At 42.7% G+C, this 25,868-nt stretch overlaps 1 protein-coding gene across 1 annotated transcript in view; it reads left to right on the forward strand.

Annotated features, from left to right (window-relative positions):
• LOC113197691 (alpha-N-acetylgalactosaminide alpha-2,6-sialyltransferase 5) overlaps positions 1 to 25,589 on the forward strand; it is a 144,160-nt gene extending 118,571 nt beyond the window's left edge. The window contains exon 3 of the mRNA XM_026410166.2: positions 25,524 to 25,589. Within this exon, the coding sequence (XP_026265951.1) occupies positions 25,524 to 25,589 (66 nt within the window). The remainder of the gene's footprint in view (positions 1 to 25,523) is intronic.
• Positions 25,590 to 25,868: the final 279 nt, after the last annotated feature.

Consider the following 25,868-nt stretch of genomic DNA (forward strand, 5'->3'; position numbering starts at 1 on the left):
GAGTTATATTCCCAGCCCTTTGTTTGAATTTAATTTAATTTTGAGATACAGTCTTGCTAAGTTGCTTAAGACCTCACTAAGTTGCTGAGGCTGACATTGAACTTGCAATCCTCCTGCCTCAGCCTCCCAAGCCACTGGGATTACAGGCTAGCCCCATGTCTACTCCCCCCCCCCCAAATATTTCTTGATTGAACTTAATTAATTAGTATTGATATCACCTTCCCCCTTCCAAGTTGGTCAGAGCCTGGCCACTGGTAAGGAGCAATGGGGGATGCATACAAGGGCAAGGACAGGGGTGGAGTCTTTCCAGAGATAAGCTGAGAAACCTGTGCCTCACATAGCATCAGGATCCCAGATGGTGGGGACCTCAGGGCAAAAAAGGAGACGATCTCACTCCTGGCTGTATAGTGTGCTCTGCAAGGTCTCAATAGTGGGATCTTACTTTGCATATTTCATAAAGGACTGACATGTGAGGCCTAGAAAAACTACACAGAAGAAAGGGGCAGAGGACCTGCCTATGGAGCCCAGACCAAGATATGATCTAGGCAGGCAGAGATGTCGTGCACATGGCTGTTCAGCAGCCTCCAAGCCTGACTTGGGGCAAATCACAGAGCACTGGAGTCCCAGCTAGTCTGTTCAGGCATTCAGAGAGGCTTCCTATCTTCTAATTCCACCTGGCATGACCCACCTTCCTAGGTTACCACAACACTGGGCACAATATCTCCCTGGCCCTCTGGCCCTTCTAATTTTTTCTGCATCTATCCCTGGTCCCTGAATCCTCTATGTATTCTACTGATCCTTAATAAGCATTAAGAGGTGCAGAAAAAGCCCCTCTGATTCTGAAGTTTTTCACACCATCCTTTGTCCCATGAAAGATGCTAAAATACTTGATATTTCACCACAATCCCTCCTTTGGCTTAAGGAATTGAATTCTTATACCTGGACATGATTTACTTTGTGAGAATCATCTATCTCTGGGTACCTGAAATAATCTTTAAAAATGGGTCATGGAATAGATAAATTTTGATCAGGAACTGGGGCTGAGAAGGGTCTGGAGCATGGGGAGCATCTGTAGCCACAGTGGGATCCTGGGGAGGCAGGCAGCATGCTCAGGCTGACTATGTGGCGGTACGAATAGGGGGTGAAGAGGAAGTGACGCACAGAAAAGGAGAGTGGGAGAAAGGGTCCAAGGAAAGACACAGGTCTGCCGGACCTCGGCCTCCCTCCTCCCCACAGGCTTCTCTTCCTTTCTGTGCAGAACTCTGCCTGCCAAGGCCAGGAGCCAGAGGTCTAACTGCCCTCATTAGGCAAGGAACAAAAATACATGCTGATCAGTAGCTCATAGGCATAGGGAGGCTCCGGCTTGTCCAGAACTGATTTCAGAGAAAGACTATCACTCCCCAAGATATCCTGTTAGGAGGCAGGGAACAGATTGCAGACTTTATCCCAAATTCTAGTCTGGGCTTCTTTGGCCCTGACTCACCAGGTGACTTTGGCAAGTTCCTTCACCTCCAAGGCCTGCTCTTTCTTCCCTGGTTCTTAGTGTGGTTTATTTTAGAGGCCACATGCGTGCCACCTTTGATCTGTTTGCTGCCATTTTCATGGATAAAAAATAAAGACCTCTGGGACATCTTATTAAGGAAAGGTTCCTGGCTGTCAGCCAGAGGAGGGGACCTTCCTGCTTAGACCCTGTGAGCACCTTGGATCAGCCTCAGCAACTCTCCTACAAATTTTTCCCTCTTTCTCACCGGTCCTGCTGTCTTTGTATAAGGGCACAGCATGGTCAGCTGCATTTACAATTGCTTTCTAAAAGGCACACACCTGCATCCTGGTGGGGCTGCCTTTGTGTAGAGCTGGAACTGATTTATCTCAGGGGCCTAATTCCAGCCTTGACATTGGCTTAAGAAGGTGTCATTGAGAGGGGTTCAGAGGGCTAACCTTAGCAATTCTCCAGGGCAGGCGAAATAGAGCCCTGATTCCATGTGCTAACGAGCAGCATAATGTGCAGGGCTCTGTGTTGTAGTCAGCTTCTGCATTGCTCGAACCAAGAGACCAGGAAAAGTTTATTTGGGCTCATCGTTTCATAGGTTCAGTTCACGGTCAGCTGACTCCTAGGTCAGGGCCCAAGATGAAGCAGAGCATCATGGCAGAAGGGCATGGTGGAGGAGAACAGCTCAGAACATGACGACAGGAAGAAGAGAGAGCTCTGCTCACCAAGGACAAAATATATACCCCCAAAGCACACCCCCTTGGGACCTACCTCCTCCAGACACACCCTACCTGCCTATAGTTACCACCCAGTTAATTCATAGCAGTGGGTTAATACACTGATTAAGTTAAGGTTTTCAAAACCTAATCATTTCACCTCTGAACATTCTTGCATTGTCTACACATGAGTATTAGGAGGATATTGCATATCCAACCCATAACACTCTGCAACCCATAACTTTATTTATTTATAAACTTTATAAATAAAGTTTATTTATTTATTTAAAATAAATAAATATACTTTATTTATTTTTGGAAATAAATACATGTCCAAATGTATCAACATTTGGACATGTATTTATTTACCCATTTACTGTTCATCTCCCCAATATGTATGTAGCCTCCATGTTGGTAGAGATTCTGTCTAGTTACCTCATTCTCCTATCCTTAACATGAAGAACAGTGCCTGGAATAGTAGACTACTAAGAAATAGTTTTTTGAAGGAATGAATGGGAATGTGTTAGGTATCAGTAGGGTCTATTCCCCACTCCCAATGCCTGCCCTTCAATTTATAAAGAGCAAGGCAGGTAGAGGTCCCAGGTCATATGTGGAGCGGTTTGGGTTATCAGCTGCCCAAGAATACTTTGCCCCAATACCAGGTGGTGGAGGAGTCTGGAAGGGGTGGTGCTGACAAAGGACTCTGACAAAGGAGTTCTTTCATTTCTGCTGCAAAGACAGAAAGAAATGAATGCTAATGACACACAGGCAAGCAACCAGTGTCAAGGCACAGTGCTTACCAGTTCTTTTACTGATCCGTAATGCAATTAACCCCAAAAGATATAGTCCCTGCTCCTTAATCACTTTCAACAAAGATAAAAATGGTCCTTTACACTGAATGTGAGTTAAGATGTGTTTTTAGAAATCCTTTTTGCTTGAATGTGGGGCTGATGACCCCATCTCAGGGAGCCCACCCCTGGGAGCAAGGGCGAATGTCTACTTTCTCATTGGCATCTTCCTATTGCTAGAAGCCTAAGCTTGAAATGGATGAGCATTGATTATATGCTAAGCTCTGTGGATAAGATCATATCCCCAGATTGTCTGGAACCTAGTGAGGAATGCTAGCAAATAAACCACCACTGCTAAAGAGTTGGAGTCATTCAGCTGAGCCGCAGTGGAGAGCTGAACTGAGGAGTTGACCGTGGGAAGGGAAGAAAGCGAACAGAGAGAAACTGAGGATGAAGGCTGGCAGGACTTAACGACTGTTTGGTTGAGGTGGAGAAGGAAAGGGAGGGCTTTGTGTGACCCCTGAGTCACACAAATGAGCCTGAAGCTATAGGTGGGGATGGTAAGGTTCCCACGTACCAGCCAAAGGGGAATCCATCAGGAAGTGAAAGGATTTAATGTCAGGTATCAGTTCCAGTGTAGGGAAGTTTCATTGCTTTAATATTTTAAAATTTTAATCATATTCTAGAGAGACATGTCATCCAGTGTTTGAAGAAAGTCTGATGTACAGTTCTGATAGCCCCTGTAGGTCTTATTTTTTAACCAAACACCACATCAGCCCCGAGTGCAAATGAAAGTGAGCCAGGCCAGGCCAGTGGGGAATGCGGTCTGTCAGGCTCCGTATTTAACAGTGCTTCTTCATGGCCTCTGCTGCCCTGCACCTCCACACTGTCAGCTCCAAAGGACACTTAGTCCTTGCAGCCTCAAATTATTTAACCCTTCTGTGGCCTCACAATGCGAATCCTATCTCTAAAACCTCAGGCACATCGAGGAATAGTGTAAAAGAAGAAAGTAGCTAGCCCTGCTCAACCTGGCCAGCATGACTGTCAGTCACTTTGAAACCCAAAGGAAACTTCTTAGTAAATCAGATCCATAAAGAGTTCAACAATCCCCTAGGACAACAGAAAAACGACCAAAGCCTCTTCAAAATGTCAGAATATTAATAAGGTCTTACTGCATTCCGATAAGAATTCAAACTGGAGAAAAATAAATTTTTTTGGAGTTCTCTGATCAAAGCTTGAGTGAATGGAAAGATGAACCCACCTCTTGCTACTTCAGAAATTCATACATTTATTCATTCAACCAACATTTATTGGACCTCTTCTCTATTTAAGCCATTTTGTGAGCCAGTGGGGGACACAAAGGTAAAAAATGACTGTGTGCCTCAAGGAGACGGCACACAAATGGCTGAGACTGTGAGGAAGTGACTGCAGTGTGACTCACTGGTGGCAGATGAGCAAGCAGATCTCCACAGCGGATTGATTCCTGGGGCTCTCACAGCCTATGAGGCTTCCTCTCGTTATCACTATTGTATAGATGAGGACACCAAGACCCAGGGAAGTTCGAGAAATTTCTCCAAGGTCAATAGTTGGTAAGCCATGGGATTTGAACCCAAGCAGTCTTTACTACAGAGGACTCTGTTGGGTAGAAACCTGGTCTTTCCAGGGGTCCTACAGTGGGGAATCAGCTCTCAGAGAGGGGGCCAGGAGAGCACTGCACTCCAGTTTGCGGGAGTTCATAAATGGGCCAGTAAAAAATAAGCTATGGAGAGCTACTTTTATCACTGTAGTCTTCCCTCCGTAGGTAAAGGGGAGTTACAGAAGCTCATTGAGTGTGAGTGATGTGATCAGGACTGGAGCTGAGAAAGAAAACAGGTGTCTGCACTCTAGCCTCTCACTACAGTAAGTACAAAACAGAACACAGCCTGGCTGCCTGACATCATAATTACAGGTAAACTGCCCAGGGTCACAAACAGATCCCAAAATATGTAGAAGAGCTTAAAAGTGACAGCATGTTTCTTGTTCACATAGTTAAAAAAAAAAAAGTGAGAGCTCATAGTCATCCAAGAAGTGGTCATAGATTTATTCCCCCTTTACTCTCTGGCTCTGCCACTTTGGGCATGTGGCTTCCAGCCCACTAAGCTATGTTAACAGAAGCATCAGGAGGGGAGAGCGTTGGGGAGGTATCTACTTCTTCAGTTTTCCAGTGATCTCTGCTCCAACTCCATTGGGAGGCACATGGCTCTTCCTGGAGTCATGGTCCTGGAAACTTTATCCCTGGCTCAGCAGCCCCTTCCATCTGACTCTACATGGAAGGGAAGCCTGATTTTCTGGAAAGTCAGTCATCACTATCATACATGAGTGAATGCTTATTTTCCCTTCAGCCATAACCTTTCAAATCCTCTAGCACCTCATTTTGAAGCATGGTGGAGGAATGAGTTTTACGAGCAAATGAGGCTTAAAATAATATAAACACAGTCCCTTTTAGCACCAAATCTTGTTTGTCTAAATTATTTTTGAAGGTTCCAAATTGATTTTATACTTTCCTACCTAAGTGAACAACGCTTAACTTAATTTAAGCTTTTCTTGATGAGTTGGGATCACCATGATGAATACCACTTATCGGGATGCAGTGCGCTGTATACCAATGGCCTTGGAGTGGGGGAGGGGTGTTTGTTCTTGCACTGAAGGCCTCCTGCAATCCGCACTGTTCTGCTAAGCTTCCTCTTTAACCTTTCTAACCCCTCAGAATTTTGATACTCACGGTGTCTTCTCAATGCTTCTAATTTCTACAGTTCCCCATGCTAATTTCACCTGCCATATTTGTTACCGACTTGTGCCTCTCCTCTGCAGGTTGGCCTTTATCTTCTTTTAGGGTTTTCCAATCTTCTTTTCTCCCCAGTCCTCCCACTCATTTCTCTTTGCCTGTTGTGGTAGAGAGAACACGCAGACTCTCAGGAATAGCATTTGCCTAGGTGTCAGAAACGCTGTGACCTTGGGCACCTTCACTTGAGCCCATTTCCTCAAGAGTAAACTAAAGTGATAACACAGGATTACCGAAGGTCTAACTGAGATAATAATAATAACACGAACATTTCTCTGTCAAAATTTGGTAGCCATTGTTCTATGGTAGGGGCATTTATGGGACTGTTTTCTATTGTTATCCTCAATAGAAATGAAAAAATGTCCACAGGATCCTGAGAGCTGGAATATAGGCACAGGCAGAGGAAAAGCTGAAATAAGTGACATTCACATGGAGTGAATCGCAGAAGCCATGAGTCTGGCTCCTAAAGTCTCCAAGGAGTTATGAATCCACTAGTATCCTGAGCAGAATCTACAGAAAGCTCTCATATAAATGGGTGCAGCCCAAAGAGGAGTAAGAAGCAGAGAATCTCCCTGTTTCTTAAAAAGGAAAAGGGAACTTTTCTAAACCAAAAATTCTCGTACGCTGTCAATCCTGTCTGCCTCCATTCACTCCCAGGCTGCTTGAAAGATCAGGGATGCCCGCCTCTTGTTGTCAGCAATCTGTTTCATAGTATTATACAGCCCTCGCCAAGTCCGGGAGTAGCCAGAAGAGTGAAGACAGTTGTGTACTGGGCATCCTGCCTAAGAGGTTCCATTACATAAACAGTAGGTACTTAATAACTACATGCTAAGCAAATGAAAAAGGAAAAGAAGAAAATGTGATTTTTCTCTAATACAGAGCAAGCCATTGTGGAGCCCAAAGGACACATCACACTTAGCAAGATTAAGGCAGGTGGCCAAGCACCTCGTCAGTGTGTCCATCACAGCTAACGTCCATCAACAGTCAGTAAATGAGAAACCTGTGCCTTCCCAGTAATCCTGTCAGAGCCTCATGCTTTATTTATTTAACTAATGTCTGCCTCGCTAGTAGCTCATCAAGATGGTGTTTACTGAGCTTGGCAAAGTGAAAAATTATGAATTTGTTTACTCATATGTTTCCAGATGGGGTGCTGAGTTGTTACCCAGGCTGCTGATGACCATTCCTGCACTCTCAGAGCCCCTGAAGTAGGCAGTTCAGTAAACAAACCATCAGCTTGAGAGCCACAGTGTCAACAAGGACACAATCTGGTTATTTGCTGTTTGGCGGTAGTCAGTTTCAGAACCTCACAGCATGACTGGTTTTGGAAACCCTCTTATGCCTAGATGATAGAAAGACTTAGGTCACATTGCATGGGTTTAGTTGGTGTTACTATGTCTTCTACTGGTCCCAAATTAAGTATTCTACTTCGGACGGATTTGTCTCTTGGTCTACATTCATGCATGTTGAATATAGAATGGAAAACAGAAATGGGAGAGGCTATGACTTGGAGTGATCATAATTTAGTTACTTGTACAGCAAATATTTGGTGAGGATCTATGGGGATCTAGTAGGTCCTGGGAGTATCGTGATGACCTAAACCCACAGACATGAACCCAGTTCTTAAAAACCTTGCAGTTTCATGGGAAAGACAGACACTGAGTTAGTGATCATAGACACAATAATTACAAAGGGAGAAACAGAGTATTAAGCTAGTCTTAGAGTTTGGAGACGTTTTCCTGAGTAAGTGACACTTTGAGAGATGAAAGAAGTTACAAATTTGTATATGGGGAAAGGAGGCAGAGAGGAAAATTTTGAATATTATTATTTTATCAATTAAGTGGCAAAATAACTCTGCAAGGTAGGTATCATTGTTCTAGTTTATAATTGAGGAAACTCAGATTCTGGAAAAAGCAGGTGCAAAAGCCCCATAGCAAAGCTTTCTGAATTGCACCAATTGCACCACTGAGAGCTACGAAGAGCTACAAGGTCAAAGTTGGTGTAGCTGGAATATACAGAGCCAAGAGAAAGTGGGACAGAGGGTCTTGGCAAGGTATCAGGGCCTAGCAAGCACTAAAAGAACCTCATCCTCAAAGCAACAGGAGGTCACTTAGAGATACAAAGCAGAGGGAAGTCCTCATCAGGAGTGCCTTCTAGAAAAGCCAGTCTGGCTCCTGGGGAGAATAGAGAGACATGGATGTGAGAGGAGGCTCCACAGAGAAGGGGCAAAGAGGAAGGAAGCAATTCACAGGTGGATGGAAATGCTAAGCCCAACAGAGACAGAAGACGGAGTCCGCAGGGTCAGTGAGTGACTGCAAGTGAAGTGAGAGGGTGCGGAAGGTTTTCAGGGGGGCTCTTTTTAAAGAATCAAGCCATTGTAACCCTAATATCTACTGGCCAGTGAGTGTCTACCCTGACCATCTTACACATGACAAAGCTGGGAGTGGGAATTTTCCAACAACAAGTGACTGGTTTATACCTAAGCCCAACTCCCAACTCCCAAGCCAGTGCTCTTTCCATTTATCACTATAAATTTACTGTCTTGTTCACTTAAATTTTTTTCTCATTTTGGTCGACTGAAATCCCAGCCACCTCCTCCTCCATTTAATTCAGCTACACATGCAACTCCAAGCTCTCATATTTCTCCTTCCTTTCTCAGTTATCTTCCCATGTTTGGGGCCATGCTGTGTTTATCTTAGGCCCCTTTCCAATGCAGTTCAAATAAGCCAGTATTGTAGAATCAGGCTTGTCTGGCCACATTAAATATCACCTCACTCTAATGAAAACTCAATTGTTTGCTTTAATGAGCACATGGGGCCTTTAAATCTGGTCTTCTCTCAGAGGAAGTAATTGCACATGAGTGACCTTTGAACAGGAAGTTATTTGAAAGTGTCAAAGTGAGTCATTGCATGCCATTAACCAGTGTGCCAGCATCCAGAGAAACTGGCTCTGGAAATTGGCGCATCCCATGAGGAGCACCCCTGTGGGACACAGGAATGTCATTGACTGCATGCCAAGAAAGTGAGAGACTGAGGAAGCAAGAAATTTCTCTCTCTTGAGCACCATGCACCACACACCATCCCTACCTTCACAGAACTCAGGTTTTTCATGGTGGGAGACAGAAGATGAAGAAATAGAAAATTTAATCATTGAAGACTGTGCTAAGTACCATGAACAGGATCATGACAGGATTAATTTTGCTTCTACTTTTGCACCTAATAAGACAAAGATGAAAGTAGAATTTACCTCTTAGGGCTATTTTCAGGATTAGATTAGATAATTTAGATTTTGCACTCAGAACTGTGCCTGACACATTAGTTGAACATTTTATCAGCATTATGAATGGTAAGTATCTTTGTTACAGACGAAGTGAGGGAGGCAGTCAGGGAGGTCCCCCTGGAGGAGATGACTTTTGAACTGAAATCTGAGAGTTAAGAAGGAACCAAGCATGTGAACAACATGGGGACACAAAGACCAGGGACCAGAGTAGGAACTGCTTCTCTTAGGAACTTCTTCAGTAGGAACTGCTTCTGTCTCAGGAAGAGAAGGGAGGTGGGCAGTCAGGGAGCTGGAGGATCGCAGGTGACAGGGGAGTGAAATGAGGTGACAGCCATGAAGCAAGCAAGACTCCAGACCAGGTAAAGGACTTGAATTTTATTCTCCAAGCAGGGCAGATGCATGGTGTCAATCATGCTTCCAAATTCCACTGTGGCAGGTGTGCAGGAAATGACCTGTCCAGGTGAAAGCTGCAAGATGAGGGATTAGGACTGGCAGTGGGGGTATTGGAGGGAGGCTGTTAGGCAGAGGGTCACCATTTGTGGCAAAGTATTCGTTTCCTAGGACTGCCAAAACAAATTATCCTGAACTGGGTGTCTTAAAACAAAAGAAATATATTGTCTCACAGTTCTGGAGACTTCAAATCTGAAACTAGGGTGTTACCATGACCCTGTCCCCCCAGAAAGCTCCAAGAAAGAATCCTTCATGATGTCTTCCAGCTTCTGGTGGTTGCCAGGGAATGGCTCGTTGGCTAGTAGATGCATTACCCCACTCTTCTTATCCCTTCACCAGTGGCTGAACTGAAGACCTGCCCTAGTCCTATATGACCTCATCTTAATTTATATCTTAATTACAACTACAAAAACCCTATTTCCAAATAAGGTCACTCTTACAGGTAGTGAGGTTCAGGGGTTCAACATCTCCCTCCACAATAGAGAGGGGGTTCCTAACTGGACAAACTTCAGAGCGGCTGTGCTGATCCAAAGGAAGCTCCAGTGGCCCCCAATATTTGAGGCAGAAGCAGCCCCAGCCACGCACAGAGGCATTTGGGTCTTCCCTGCAATCAAGGCTAGAGATGCTCTCTAGCTATTCCTGACTCCTTATTCCAAAGGAACAGCAGGTGGTGCAGAGGCAGGCATCTGCCAGTGAGGGCAGCATGTCAAAGCAGAAGTATCCCTTCTAACTTGTCTATCTCCATAAATCAACTTAAGTTTAAAGGTACTATTAATTCATTATTTGTTTTCAGTGAGTACCCCATGACTTTAAATAGCCAGCCTATGAAAGTAAATGGATTTTCATAATTTTTAGGAGTGAGGAGTCCTGGTGTTCATAACAGGTGCCGCCTGTAGCACATGACCTTGAATGAATCCCAAATTCCTTGACCTTTAACTTCCTCTATAAATGAGGGTCCTTGCTTGTCCTAGTGGTTCTCAACACTGAGGACGGGTCAGAATCACCTGCAGGGTTTAAAACACAGACTGGTGGGCCCCAACCCAGAGTTCAGTAGGTCTAGGGTGAGGTCCAGGAATTTGCAGCTCTACCAAGTTTCTGGGTTTAGTTGTTGCTGTTAGCCTGCTGTTGCTATGGGAAATACTGGCCTAGATTACCACTGAGCTTTTTGCTGGACATACTAGTCTGTGATTTCATGAAACACATTTCAGTTTAATAGGACTAGGTAAAATGAATTGTTAACAAAATTTGATTTCAGTGTAAAAATATATCCCAGTCACTGCCCATCTTACTTCACTTTGGATTTCTCTCTCCTGTGTTAAAGGTATTGATTAAATGGCTCCTCTTTCTTTTCTCTGATGTAGACCATTCACCCTCCTCTGGCTATTGTATTCAACACACACAACTCCTGCAGAGGTCAGCTGACTGTTGACTCAAGTTTAATAGAATCACCTACTCTCAATGCCACTTATTCAGGGTGGAAGGTGGGGCACAGTAGATGGAATTAGAAGCCTCAAAATCATGGCATAAATAAGCCCATTTAAAAATAAATAAATAAATAAATAAATAAACCCATTAAAAGATGCTCAACATCATCCGTCATTTGGAAAGTGCAAATTAAAAGCACAGTGAGATCCTTCCTCTCATCCATTAGACAGGCTGTAATAAAAAAGAGACCATATTAAATGTTGACAAGGATAGAGAGAGACTGGAGCCCTTATATTGTAGGTGGGAATGAAAGATGGTTGAACTACTTTGGAAAGCACTTTAGCAATTTCTCAAAATGTTAAACAAAATTATCATATGAACCAGAAATTCCACTCCTAGAAATAAAAATGCATGCCTACATGAAGATCTGTATATGACTGTGCATTATTCAAAACAAGTAAAAAATAGAAACAACCCTAATGTCTATCAATTAGTGAATGGATAAACAAATGTGGTATATTCATGCAATTGAATAGTATGGAATAGTATAGCAATAAAAAAGAAACAAAGTATAAAAAGAAACCAAGTACCAATGCATAGCATAGGTGAACCTCAGAATCATTATGCTAAGTGAAATGATCCGGACACAAAATGCTGTCCACCCTTCTTCTTGGGGCATACATTCCAAAACACCCAGTGGATACCCAAAACCATGGAGAATAAGAGCCCATATATACTATGGTTCTTCCTATACCTATGGTCTCTGATAAAATTTAATTTATAAATTAAGCACAGTAAGAAATTAACAATAAGAAGAACAATTATAGCAATGTATTATAATGAAAGTTATATAAATGTGGTCTTTCTCCTCCAAAATATCTTCTGGTCCTGTTCTTACCCTTCTTGCGATGCCTGAGTGATGACAGGAATCGAGGGGCATGACATAGACACTGTACCTGAGGCTTCTAAGGAGGGGTCACTTGGACACAAACCCTGCCACGGCACAACAAGCTGAAAACCCAGACCACTACCAAGGGACTAATGGTAGGGCAGTGTGTATCAGCCTGGACGCCCTGGGCAGAGATGTTTTCTCTCTTTAGCAAATTGAAACAGGACAGCACAAGATTTCATCATGATGCTCAGAATAGCAAACACTTATGAACTGTTATTTCTAAAACTTTCCATTTTTGGACGACAGTTGACCATGGGTAACCAGAACTTCAGAAAATGAAACCACAGATAAGGGAGACAATTTTGTATCATACAATTCTATTTGCCTGAAATGTTGCTAAAGGCCCATCTGTAGAGATAAAAAAAAGTAGATCAGTGGTCACCTAAGGCTGGGCATGGAATGGAGAGTGACTATAAATGGCTGTGAGGTCTCTTTTGGGAATGATGGAAATATTCTAAAATCAGATCATGATGATGGTTGCCCAATTCGTGTTTAAATTGGGTAAGTTTATGGTATGCAAATTATATCCCAGTAAAGCTGTTAAAACACATTTAAAAAAATAGAATGCAATTAAATTTTAAAAACTAATGGGATTTCCTGGGTCTCTCTTTGAAGGTCATTTAGTGATGAAGGTGGTTATGAAATATACACAAAATCTAAATACTGTGTTTTAGAAGAAAAAAACTAGTTACCCAGTCAAAAAGTATCAGGAATTGATTACCAACGGAATGGTGATCCTTTAATACATTGAACACAAGCATTTCACATTCTTTGGATGTCAGGCACCACAGGAACTGCTTTACAGACTTTATCATTCAATTATTTGTTCAAATGTATTTGCTGAACACCTCTGTGTGGGCACTGGTCTAGGTGCTGACAACATGGTGTGAATACGGTAATGCCCTCCTTTTGTGGAGTTAAAAATATCAGGAAGGGAGAAAGGTGAGAATATATGGATACAAAAAAAACAATAGTTAAGATTATTTTAGATAGTGACACATGAGTTTAAAAAACAAAACAAAAAAAAACCTCCATAATTGGAGTGACAGAAGATGGGAAAAGTGTCTGGTTTAGATTGAGAGGTTAGGGCAGACTTCCTGGCAGGGAGACAGCTTGAGGTAACACCTGAAGGGTATAAAGGAAGCATCATGCAGAGATCAAAGAGTGGCTTGGGTGGGGGGAACAGCCACTATAAAGCACATCAGACAGCAAGCAAGGGGGAGATGGCAGTGTAATCAGGGCAGAATGTTATACAATTTGATGGTGGAGGTAGATGACAGAAACTGCAGATCGTAAGGGCTGTGGTATCAAGTTTGATTGTGAGTTTGGTTTCTTTTTCCTAGTGCAAAAAGAAGCCATTGGAAGATTTAAGCAGGTGACTGACATAATCTGATTTACATATTAAAGGTGACCCCAGGCTTCTAAGAAACAGAGAGGAGAGGAAGAGAATGAAGTAAAGTGAAGAGTTCAGAGTGCTATAGAGCTAAGTAGAGGTGGTGGTGGCCGTAGGTGATAGCATTGGGGATGTGCATGTAGGAGAATAAATAGTTCTAGTGGGACCTAGGGGTTGTAGGGGCTAGAGAAAGAGAGGTATCAAAAATGACCTTTGTGGGGCTGGGGATGTGGCTCAAGCGGTAGCACGCTCGCCTGGCATGTGTGAGGCCCGGGTTCGATCCTCAGCACCACATACAAACAAAGATGTTGTGTCCACCGGGAACTAAAAAATGAATATTAAAAAAAATTCTCTCTCTCTCTCTCTCTCTCTCTCTCTCTTTAAAAAAATGACCTTTGCATTTTGGCTTGACCAGCTGAGTGGAAGTTTCACTATCCATTGAGATTATAAACCTCCCCTTTGGGATTGGCTTTACTATGTTCATGTTACACATGAAAAAATGTGGCTCAGGAAAACTAAGCAACTTTGCCCAAAATTACCCTCTGGGAGTGGAAGCAGCAGATTCAAAGCCAGTGACAACAAAGAGCATATTTTAAACATAGCTAAGTATTGCCATCTTCCCAGGGAAGCTTGTCCATTCTTAGCCAGTCAGTGGGTGGAAATCAGATCAGGCATCACCGGATGGATCGAGGAGGTCTTCCTGGCCTTGATGGGTAGGTGGGTGGGCTTGTCATTCATTAAAAGGGAAAAGAGCTTCTCGGAAGAACAACATTTTTCTAGTGAATCACATCAAATAATCAGCATGACTTACACCCGGTGTCAGCCTGCACTGAGATTGACAGCTAATAAAAGCCTAGTAATTACAGGAAAACATCAGATTGGAAAATGCAGAGATTCTAGAAACACCTGAAGCCTTTCAATATATCTTATGTTTGCTCCAGACCAACAGGCAGCTCCCAGAGCACGACCAGTCTCATTACTGAGCTAATGGGCATTATGTGCTGAGGTTCCTTTCCCTCTGCCAAATAAATCAGAATTTTAAAAAGTGAAGCCTAATATCGCTGTGCTGCAAATGTTTGCAAGGACATCACCGAGTGTTTTAGGTGTCAAGTTTAATTTGACTTGGCCTGGTCTAGTCTCTTAAGAAAGGCTTCGGAGGCATCAGCTGGGTCACAGAGAGAATTCCAGCTGCTTTGGCTTCTCGGGATGTGGCAGAAATCAGATCTTGATTTCCTGAGTATGTTTCCCCAAAAAGGGATTACTCCTGTCACTGCAGCCCAGAGGGGTTAGTTGTAATGAAAGTTGTCATGCTTTTCTATTTCCTGAGTTTGGAGATTTGTTTTTGTGCTCGGTTTGGGGTTTTGTTTTGTTTTATTTTAGGCAGGAAGATATGGTAACGAAGGCACAGAGACTCATTCACACATTCTAAAATACCCTAAAACATTCATGAACCTTGCTGTAAGTTTTTAGATACTGTCATAGGTTCTAAGATGATGGCAAATACTTACAAATTATCAAAATGTAAAAAGCGATAATAAAAATTAAATTATAAGCTCTGCATGTGCATGTACATGTGTCTGTGTGCCCACGCTCCCTCTGGAGGACCATGGCCTGCCTTGGACAGACTGCTGTGCAGCACACTCACCTGCTTGTGGAGGCCTGGACTGCAGCTCAGAGGCCCAGTGGCCTGGAGAACGGGTAACTCCTCCATGAGCTGTGGATTTTGGGGGGCATTTTTCACCTCACAACAGCTCTAATGACCTTGGCATCAAGCTCTTACTGGGGATTAATAACTGGCTGGGCTTAATGGCCCTTACTGTGTCCTGGGCCATTTTCCCAGCCAGCCATTAATTCCAGGCAGTGCCCTGAGCTCTGACCATTATGACTCCCTGGGCTGAGAGGCTGCCTGAGGCAACTGGCCACAGCCTCCTCTGCAGACAGAAGTTTCCATGACCCACTCCTTCCACCCCCCCCCCATCATTACAAAAGACCAGGCGTAGAGACTAATTATTTGTTAGGGCATCACATTATATCTACATTTTATGACTCAGGAAGCAGGTTTCTCAGAAAACAGAGAGGATAAGAGGCTGGTTTTCATTCCCTCATTTATCCACCTTCTGTCTATTCAGTATTTCTAAAATGATTTTTGAGTCAGGATGGAAAAGAGATGACCAAGATTGGAGTGACCTAATATGGGTGACTTTGTCTTCTACCAATGGATGAAGTTCCTCACCAAATGGGACTTTAAGAAAAATGTCCCAAAGGATCTGGGAGGTGAAATACTATGAGGAAGAAGCTAAAGAGAAGGTATTTTTAGGCAGAGAATCCATTGGGAGTCACCTACCTCCGGTGCCCTCCTCAGTGACGCTTCATCGCCTAGGCTGACAGCAGAGCCTCGAGGGTTCACCTTCTCATGCTCTACACAGTGACTGGTCAGCCCAGCATCCTAGAACTTAAGGAAGGAACATGTAAGCATTGCATCAAGAATCTTGACTCACCATAGCATGAGTATTTTCACCTGAGCCATCAGGACACTAAGGCTCCTATGGGTACTTAGCCATGGAGGAACATGGCTGTCTCTGAGAATGCATCCTAAGAAACAGGGTCACACAGTTTGTGTGATTTTTAATCATTCTGCTTCCAAGACATCATTATTCCCTCTGAATGCAGAAAATAGATTTCATTTCCTCCTTTGGAAGTGGTTCTGCCTTGGGTACATGCTCTTCTCAGCTGCTGGGAGTAAAACATTAGGTTTAGAACAGCTATTGTCATTTTATTGGCACCACTCACCAAAAGGCACTTAAGGCGTAATTCAGACTTCAGTCTTTCTGCATTGTTTGGTGCATCTGCACAACTCAAAGAATGGGTGTCAGTGTCCAAGGCAATTGGTAATACACAGCTCAGGCCAGTGGGCAGGACCGATGGGGGAGGGCTGTCTGGGATCAGGTCAACTGCAGTGTGCTCTGGTGGCATCTGGTAATCAGAGAGTGTGGCATGGTCAGGAAACCTAGCCCGCCCTGAAAGGCAGGTTTCAGCCTCCACTCCTCACTTCTAACCACAGTCAGACTGTCACCTCTGTTAACTGAGACTGTTTCAGTCAAAGTCATCAAATCCAAAAACACTTCTGAAGTCTTGTCCTACCATGGCTTATGACAACATCAGCTGCTCTCTCCCTTTTAAAATTGCTTCCTATGTTAATTTCCATGGCAGGATTCCTTCCTGTCATGCTCCCACTACTTGGTTCTTTGGACAGGCTCAAATGTTCCCTTATCTTTTTTGATCCTGTGGCCCCTTGTGCCTGATTAGTTATGGTGCTCACTGTGCGGTAATTGTTCGTGTGGGAGCACCCTCCCCATGGATTGTGCGCTCTCATTGATCATTTTATCTATAGCTCCAAGTTCAGTGCCTGGCACATAGTAGGAACACTATCATTGAATAAATCACCACTGAACTCTCCCTCATCATTATTCTACACGGAAAGGCAGGTAAAATGAGGAAGAGGAGTATAAAGTATTTCCTCATCCTTTGGCCACTGAAATTGCCCCCACCCCAGCAGTTCACCTAAGGGATTCAGGACTCCATGTTCCAGCAGTTTCCTGAGAAGAACAGAGGCCACTTTCTGGGCCACTGGAATGTGGCTTTTCCTCAAGAGGCAAGTCAGGCCTTAACCATGTTTTTCCATCATGGTCTTAAGGGTTTACCTGGACAAGTCTACTGTGAATGATCCTCCAAAGAGTGCAGGTATTGGATAGAAGACCTTCGCCACTTACTGCATCCGTCCCAGCCCAGTTTCCTCAGAACAACAACTCTACTGGTTAAGAAATAGTATAACTGGGTTTCTGGGAGGGAGGAAAGAAGGTGGGCAATGAGCCAAGCAAACATCCTGTGACTCTCTGTTTATTCTACTGCACTGCAGTGGCACAATGCTGGGTCCCATTGGCTGTTAAGTCAGATTCCCTGAGTTCTAATCCTAACTCTCCCATTTCCTAATTGTATGATCTTGAGCAAGTTTCTTTACCTTTTTATCCTTTGATATTCTCATTTGTAAAGTGGAAGTGATAATATAGTATCTACCTTATAAAATTACTTGAAGGATTAATATACTGTATAAAAAGCTCAGACCGGCCTGGCATGTGGAAAGCACCTAATAAATATTAGCTACTTGACTCTTTATACTCTCAGCTTTGCTGTGCTCTAAACAACCCTATCACTCATACTTCCATCAGAGCCCCCTCCTCATCCCCTGACACACATTAATGCACTCTCACTGACCCACCGTCCCTCACAAAAATGCAAGCTTTCAAGGATTTTCTCCTCCCTATCTTTGCATTCAGATTGCCTAGCACAGTGCCTGTCATCTCAGAGCAATTGGGTGTTGTATGAATGATGAGAATTTGCAATGGTTGACTCTCCCTTTCACAAGCCCATGTGTCAATTACAAACCCGAAGTGCTCAGCACTGATTTAGTGAGTACTTACCATGTGCTCCTCACTAACTGATAATTCTAAGAGCCTCTGTCATTTATTGAATGATCACTGTGCCAAATCCTATGCTAAGGATTGGATTCAACCACATGCAATTGCTAATTTTGCAGATCAAATATTGGCAATCAAATGACTCAATCTAACACTCTAGGTATCTACTTTTGCTAATTCTACCCAGGTAAAGTGGGGCTGTTTTCCTCAGTTAGAGATGAAGAAACAGGTTTATGGAGATTAGTGATTTACCAAGGCTCCACAGCTAGTAGGTGGTAGAAAAAAGCTGGACCCATCCTGCCACAGCCAAGAGCCTGTGTTCTTGGGTCCTATGCGATAAGGGAAGGCAGCTGCCCTCAGGTGCTCTCATTCAGGTTCTGAAGTCAGGGCCATGGCTCTGGGAAACTTCCAGAGTAAATACAAGACTGAATATATGTGGCACTAAGTTGGGTCTGCTTTCCCAAACCTGTGTATCCAGTGTGTCCTTCTCAAAGCTAGAGAAGTTAGAAGGGCAGACTCTGGGTGAAAACCAACAACGCAGCTTTCCTTTGGAGCATCTTGATTGTTTTCTTTTGCACTTATTGGCCTTGGCCTCAGGATCTAATTTCATTATCTTCTAAAAGCAACTAAGAGATAGTTCTCATTAAAGATGAACAAGGGGACTGTTTAATTTCTTAGAACATAGGTGTTCAGAAAGCAAATCACTAGTTCAGGATGTTGAACTGAGCACTGCTGTTGGAGTTGTCCCTGGTGGGCACTGCAGCCAGGACCTCCCAGGGTACAAGTTGACTGCAGATGAGAGAAGAACCCAGGCTCTGCAATTCCTGGATGAGATCTGCAGCTCTGAATTTAGACTTTCCTCTCATTTGTGAAAAACAGACCAATTCAGTTTCCCTCTCTGCTTCCCTGCCTTTTAAGTGGCACTAATGATCCTAATTGTCATTTCAAAATTATGGCACTGAAGGGGTTACAACCTGCATGACATCTTCATGTGATTCCTATATGATGTTTATTTAGAGTAAATATGTTTGTACCACATCCAAGAATATTAGTAAACACACGATTTTTCAATAACAGCATCAAAACCAGTGTCAGAGCAATTTGCAGTGTGGTCTTCTCTTCTGCCTAGGGGTAACTTTGAATTCAGAAAAACCTAGTTTTGAGACTTTGCCTTTGTTACCCATCTTTGGGAAAATTTCTTAACTTCTCTAAGCTTGAGTTACCCTCCTCTATAAAATTACCATGATGGCAGCCCCACTGGGTAAATGTGTCAATGTGGTTTTTTAACATCAGGAAAGCCTCTAGCCAATGTTTAGCAGATCAGTGTGCCAGCTCCTTCTCTCCTGTCCAAACTTCCCTGTCACCAGTTCAGAAGAAAACGTAAGGATCCATGAATTCACATCAGAATGGCATATAATCTGGCATGGGAGAGAGAAGGGAGTTGGACACCCTGACCCTGCAGCAGGAAAGTAACCTGCTGGTAGCCACTGAAGGTTATGTCCTTTGCCCTTCATCCTGACAGTGTCCTTCTCTCCCCTGCTTCCAGCCCCTGAAAATGCACTGCAGAGACTGTGCCCTGGTGACCAGCTCAGGGCATCTGCTGCACAGTCGACAAGGCCCCCAGATTGACCAGACAGAGTGTGTCATCCGCATGAATGACGCCCCCACCCGTGGCTATGGGTGTGATGTGGGCAATCGCACCAGCCTGAGGGTCATCGCTCACTCCAGCATCCAGAGGATCCTCCGCAACCGCCACGACCTGCTCAACGTGAGCCAGGGCACCGTGTTCATCTTCTGGGGCCCCAGCAGCTACATGAGGCGAGATGGCAAGGGACAGGTGTACAACAACCTGCAGCTCCTGAGCCAGGTGTTGCCCCGGCTAAAGGCCTTCATGATCACACGCCATAAGATGTTGCATTTCGATGAGCTGTTCAAGCAGGAGACTGGCAAAGACAGGTACAGAGGCTCAGGTGGAGGGAGGCCAAGGGTGCAGGGATGGAGCATGTCAGTGTTGACTGATTCACCAGAGGCAAAGCTTTTGCAAAGGGCCTGTGTCGTGGGCCCCACTGCTCACGTCATTGAGAGAGCTCATCCTTAGGGTTCTCCTGGAGACTGGGATGCTCAAGCTGAATTTATAAAGCACAGTGAAATGAAGCATTGAGACCACTGTATGGATAATTTAGGGCCAAATCCCTATTTTTGAGGAAAAGGCTGAAAAGCTGTGACCAATATTAGTTTTTAAAAAAGTGCAATATTTCATTATTGTATTTTGCTTTACTTATAAGAACATTTATCAAAAATAAGTGTATGGGTTTGTTTTTCCCTTTCAAAAGCAAAGTTTTACTCAGTCAACTGATATTTATCGAGTACCTACTACTTGGTCAGCATTACACCTGCCACTGGGGATGCATTCAAAATCAAGATCCTGCCCTCCAAGAATATAGTCTTAGACATTCCCCAAGCAGTGGCCAGTGTGCTGAGGGTCATGTAAGGGGAAGAAAATGATGCTGTAACATGTAAGGCAGGAAATACACTATGGTCTAGGGCAGTGTTTTCCAAAATGTTAATTAAAACTGAAAATATATTAGTTAAAACAGTATACTAAAAACCAGGGGAGCCTGGCATAGTGGCCATACTTCTAATCCCAGGGAATCTGGAGGCTGAGACAGGAGGACAAGTTCAAGGTCAGACTCAACAACTTAGAGAGTCCTATCTCAAAATAAAAAATAAAAAGGGCTGGTGGAGTATGGCTCAAAAGTAGAAAACTCTTGAGTCCAATCCCCAGTACTGCAAAAAGAAAAACTACTTTAGAAAAATAAACAAAATGAAACATTTATATTTATATACACACATATGTACATATTCTATGCACATATGTATGTATTTTCAATCATGATATCAAATGTATTTCTCACTATAGATTGAAAATTTTTTAAATTACTGAGGGAAATCTTTCTGAAAAAGGTATACTTAGGCTGAGACCCAGACCAATCAGGATTTATCCAAGGAAGGAAGGAGCTGGGATGGGGGGAGCCTCCCCCCATCAGTTGAGAGAACAGGAAGGGGGTTGGAGAAAAGCCTCGCTGTGGCCGCCCTCAGGAGGGCTGAGGGAAGGAGCACAAGACAAGGTCAAGAGATGACGTGTCACCAACCAGGCAGATCTAGAGGGAACAAAAGACAGAGAGGCACCTAGGACTCCAGTGTAGTGTGGTCTAAACTTACAGTGGAAAGTCTGGTGTTATCACGTGGCCTGTACATGTTATCAAATATTTTAGAGACTGAGTGAACTTACATGTGAAAGTGACTACCAGTCCTGGACTGGTTTAATGATTAAATTTCCGTGATTCCTTAATTCTAAAACATGTACTTGTGTGGTTAATGTACATTTAGTGATGTGATTTACTCTTATTAAAACTGTTGTTGAATCAGTTTCTTATCTTAAAAATACAGAGATAAGTGAAATAAAGAATATAAATTACTGAATCTATTATTTGGCTGCATAGTCAGCATATTATTGGAGAACACTCTTAACGACTAAAGTACACCATCCCCAAACTATTTGTGTGAAAGAGCTACCTTTGTAAATCCTGGAAGCCTTGTGATGGTGTGAGGGCTGGCATTGGCAGGGTGGGCCTGGGGTCCAGGGGAGAGTGGAGAGGCACTGCTGCTAGTAACCACATGGCCCCCTTCTAGGAAGGCCCAGCAGCCCCATGGTTAGACCTGACCATCATTCCAAGGAGCCACAAAACCCAGTCATGTAAATCCCTTTAATATCTACAAATAAGAGAGACTTCTACTCGTGTGAATGAGTTATTTCATCAAGAAAGTATTTTATAAGAGATGAAGAAGGAGGGGACTATGTGTGTACGCCTTGATTTTACTGGTTGGAAATTTCAAAATAAGTAGAAACTCTTCATTAGAAAGAACTTCTCTCTTTTTTGTTGAATGGTTATTTGCTAAATTTAAGTATTCCTGAGACTCTGCCACAGAGCTAGTCATTGATGATCACTATACATGGCTCTGAATCTTGTTAAGGGATCATGTTAAGTAGATAACATGGAGACAACCATCCCAACCTTTGCCACTTAGGATCTTCAGGAAACAATCTCACACCAAGACACATCCTACTTGTGAAACCTTTCTGCTCACTGCTTCTACCTCCCTGGTCATCCCAGCAAAATCTTTGCAGATAAGCTCCTGAGTCTCTTTCCACAAACAGTTATCTACTGGGACCACTCAATCCTAGTTGGATGGATCACACTTATAAATTTGTATTGACTCTTCTGGAAGCTTATGCTTTTTACCTTTAGGAAACTGTTTTTATTAAAAAAAAATGGGGGGGGGGAGGTACCAGGGATTGAATTCTAGGGGCACTTAACCACTGAGCCACATCCCCAGCCCTTTTCATTTTTCATTTAGAGACAGGGTCTCACTAAGTTGCTTAGGGCCTCACTAAGTTGCTGAGGCTGGCTTTGAACTCGTGATCCTTCCTTCCTTAGCCTCACGAGTCACTGGGGTTACAGATGTGCACCACTGCACCTGGTGAGGAAACTGTTTTCAAAAAGCTCATATTGTTGACTCAATCTTTTTATATGTGTATTTTCTTAACCTGCAGCCTGCTCCAAACTAAAAGAATCAAGTCAGAAATAGTCTTTCAGAATAAAACTATTTCTGTAAATTGAAGCACAAAACACTTAGAGTGTAACCATATTTCCTCTGTGTATGCATTTCTTGAAACCCAATAAAATAGTAGCATGCATTGAAGGTACATAAAGTATGGAATATCTAATTTGCAAATCTCATGATCAGGACATTTATTTCAGGCTAATATTTTGAATAAATGTGATAATTCAATAGATTTTGATTTATAGAAGTCTCACCCTACTTAAAAGTGGAGGGAAAAAAATGGCTCAGGAACAATCTGCAATTAAGAAGCATGACAAATGACATAGATGGCCAAGTAGTATTCTTTGATATTAGAAAGTAACTGTACTTGAAAATAACTTTATAATTGAATAAGGGTACATTAGGAAAATATGATTCAGAACCAATATTATAGTAATTAGATAAAGGAAGCATAAATGAAATAACTGCAGGAAGAATATTTCCATAGAGATTATAAATGAGATTCTGGTGGAGCAGAAAGGCCTTTAATTGTAATTTAGTGTGCACTATAGAATTATCAGCTCAGTGTGTTACTTCATCATATAAAAGAATATCTGATAATTTTCCCTAATAAGCACATGACAGCTCTTCATATTCTTTCATTACAGCTGATTAAGTGTAAAAACAGTAGATATTCCTTTGTTGGAAAAAAAAAGAGTTGAAATCTTTTTAGAAAGAAAGTACAAAGCAGTTGTATTTCTATAGCACGTGATCCCAAAAGGCTATTATTTAGGAAGTCTGGGGAATTTTAAGTGGCACTTTAAAGAACTCTCACTGTAGTTTCTTTACTCCTCTACTTTATATTCTCCCCATTTTTACCCATGAAGCCCTTTTCTGTAGAGCCACATCCTCCTGTGTTGAAGGCTGTGGCTTGTGATCTCCACTATATCACACAAGAGAACGAAAATTACAGGACAGCCTCCACCCCCCGGGGAAAAGCCCTCTTTGATGCTTCCAGTAGCTTTAAAAGCATAGGGGACATAGGCATGATTCCTAGATCAAGATGCCGTGGATATAAGGGAATGTCATTGTATTCCAGGGCTCCACATCCTCCCAGTTATTATTCACCCAGATTAGAACTGGCCAAGACATTATCACAGCACAGAGGCAAAGACTGGCTTTCACTTAAGGGAAGTCACATCCTCTCCTTACCCTTAACAGTTCAGTAAGTTGTGCTCCATGCAATCTCCTTCAGCCTCCAAGTCTTTGTGAATATAATAAGCCCTGGTGAGAATTGAGGGAGACTGTTAATTCTTCTGTGGGCTGGAAGCTTCTGAATTTTATAATTGCTGCTCTGACTACTGATGATGGCTTCTACATAAGACCCCTGTAGCACAAGTACTAGAAGGATTTTCTTCATACTAAAAAGCACGGAGAGGAATGGTTGAATTATTTACTTCTAGCAACCAAAAGAGATGGAAGGGATCATGATGGATCAACACACTACACTGAACACTTTTCATGGGTGTTCTCTCATTTAGTTCTCAAACAGCCCAGAGGACAGAGCTTCCTGTGTCTGCCTTATAGATAAGAAACCAAGGGTCAGAAATCAGCAACAAACTGCCTGCCTCAGGTCATCCAGCTGGCTATGATAGAAACAGGAAAGATTCAAGCCTGTGTTGTTCCCATCTTCAGGAGCATTTAAATGCACTTCCTGGAACATTACTGGATCAGGATGGGATGGAATGGAATGAAGGGGAAAAAAATAAGCAAAGGGCTTAAGAACTAAAAAGTTGAAACCCCCATTTGGAAATAACTGAATCACCAATGCCTGCCAGGTATTTGATGAAACAAAGGACTCCTTAAAAAAAAATTTTTTTTTTTTGGTTCTTATTTGAAATGGAAATAACGCAGACTGCTTAACAAGTCTTCCTTCTTCTCAGGGAGGGGTGCTACACAAGGCCAATAGAAAAGCCTTTCTGCAACTTGGTTATTCACATCACATCTGGTGCTGTGGCTGGGCAAAGTCAGACAGTCTGACCTTGGGGATAAGGTGTTTGAAACTGGCTAATGAGGCATGCCGTAAGCACTGGGAAAAAAAGCAAAAGTGGCAACCCCCAAAGAATTGAAATTAATATCCATAGCAGCGTAGCATGGGAGACCGAGCCATCTCACAGGGTCAAATTAGACCTTGGTGTTAGGTCTCCACAGTTATCCTTAGGCTTGGCATATTGCTCAATGCAGCTGTGTGACCAGGAAAATTAATGAATGTGGAATACACAGATTCATTCCTTAAGTTTGTTAATTTTTGACTGCCCATAAAAATTTTCAGAAGGCCTTGAGTGTTCTAAGAGAAAATAAAGCAAAGGCTCAGTTAAATATAAGCAGTTAAATAAAAAAAAAACATATAATATGGTTCTTTTCCTCTGTCATTAGCCCCTTCCCAAATAAGTATATTTTTTCCTAAGATGTTCCATCCCAACATTGGTGTTAATTTGTTTACTTGAAGGCAAGCTTTGACCTTGAGATTGATCAATTGATCAATAGATTGATAGACCTATCCACATGTTTGCTCATATTTAAATTATTCATTGTCATGACTGGAGATGGAATCAGTAGTACAGCACTTGCCTCACCTTCATGCACAAGGCCCTGGATTCCATCCCCAGCAATGAAAATTAATTAATTCTTTATCTAGCCATCTTGGAGTACAAGGGAAATTTCTACTTAGACTCAAATAATCTAGTTAAAAAAAAATTGTCCCACAGACACCTTGCCATCTTATAAGAAATTGAGTTATGATAACACATATGTAAACATTGAAGCATTAATCATTTTCTTTGGTGATATAGAAGTCTTCTGAGCATCCTTTAGTGTCACGAACCCACTGTGATAGTATGCCAACATCTGTTATGATTATACCATGTAGTATGGTGCTGTTGATAAGAGAGATCAATTTGGTAAAGTCCTGCATATTTACCAAGTGGAGAGAGAGAGAGAGGGAGGGAGGGAGAACATCTGTATCTGTCTGTCTGTCTGATTACGGTCAGCCTTGCTCCAGAAAGAATTTAAGGTGGTAATGGATTTGATGACTGTTTTACCAGACTGCAGACTTAATCACTGTTTCTTCCAGGAAGATCTCCAATACTTGGCTCAGCACTGGCTGGTTCACAATGACGATTGCTCTGGAGCTGTGTGACAGGATCAATGTTTATGGCATGGTGCCCCCAGACTTCTGCAGGTAGGATTTATTCTGTAAGTGTAATTTGTCATCAGTGTTGTACAGGGCTTATAAATATTCTGCTTCTGAATATCAACCATGAAACATGTCTGTCTTCTTGAAGCAATTAATTAGCATGTCCCAAGTTCTAGTTCTAAAAACAACAAACAGCACTTAATTATGTGATATAAAATATTGAAAGTTTTTGTTTGTACTCCCAGAGAATTAATCCATCTTATGGGCTTCATTTATGCTCGG

This window comes from Urocitellus parryii, chromosome 11 (genome assembly GCF_045843805.1).
Source record: "Urocitellus parryii isolate mUroPar1 chromosome 11, mUroPar1.hap1, whole genome shotgun sequence".
Lineage (NCBI taxonomy): Eukaryota > Metazoa > Chordata > Mammalia > Rodentia > Sciuridae > Urocitellus > Urocitellus parryii.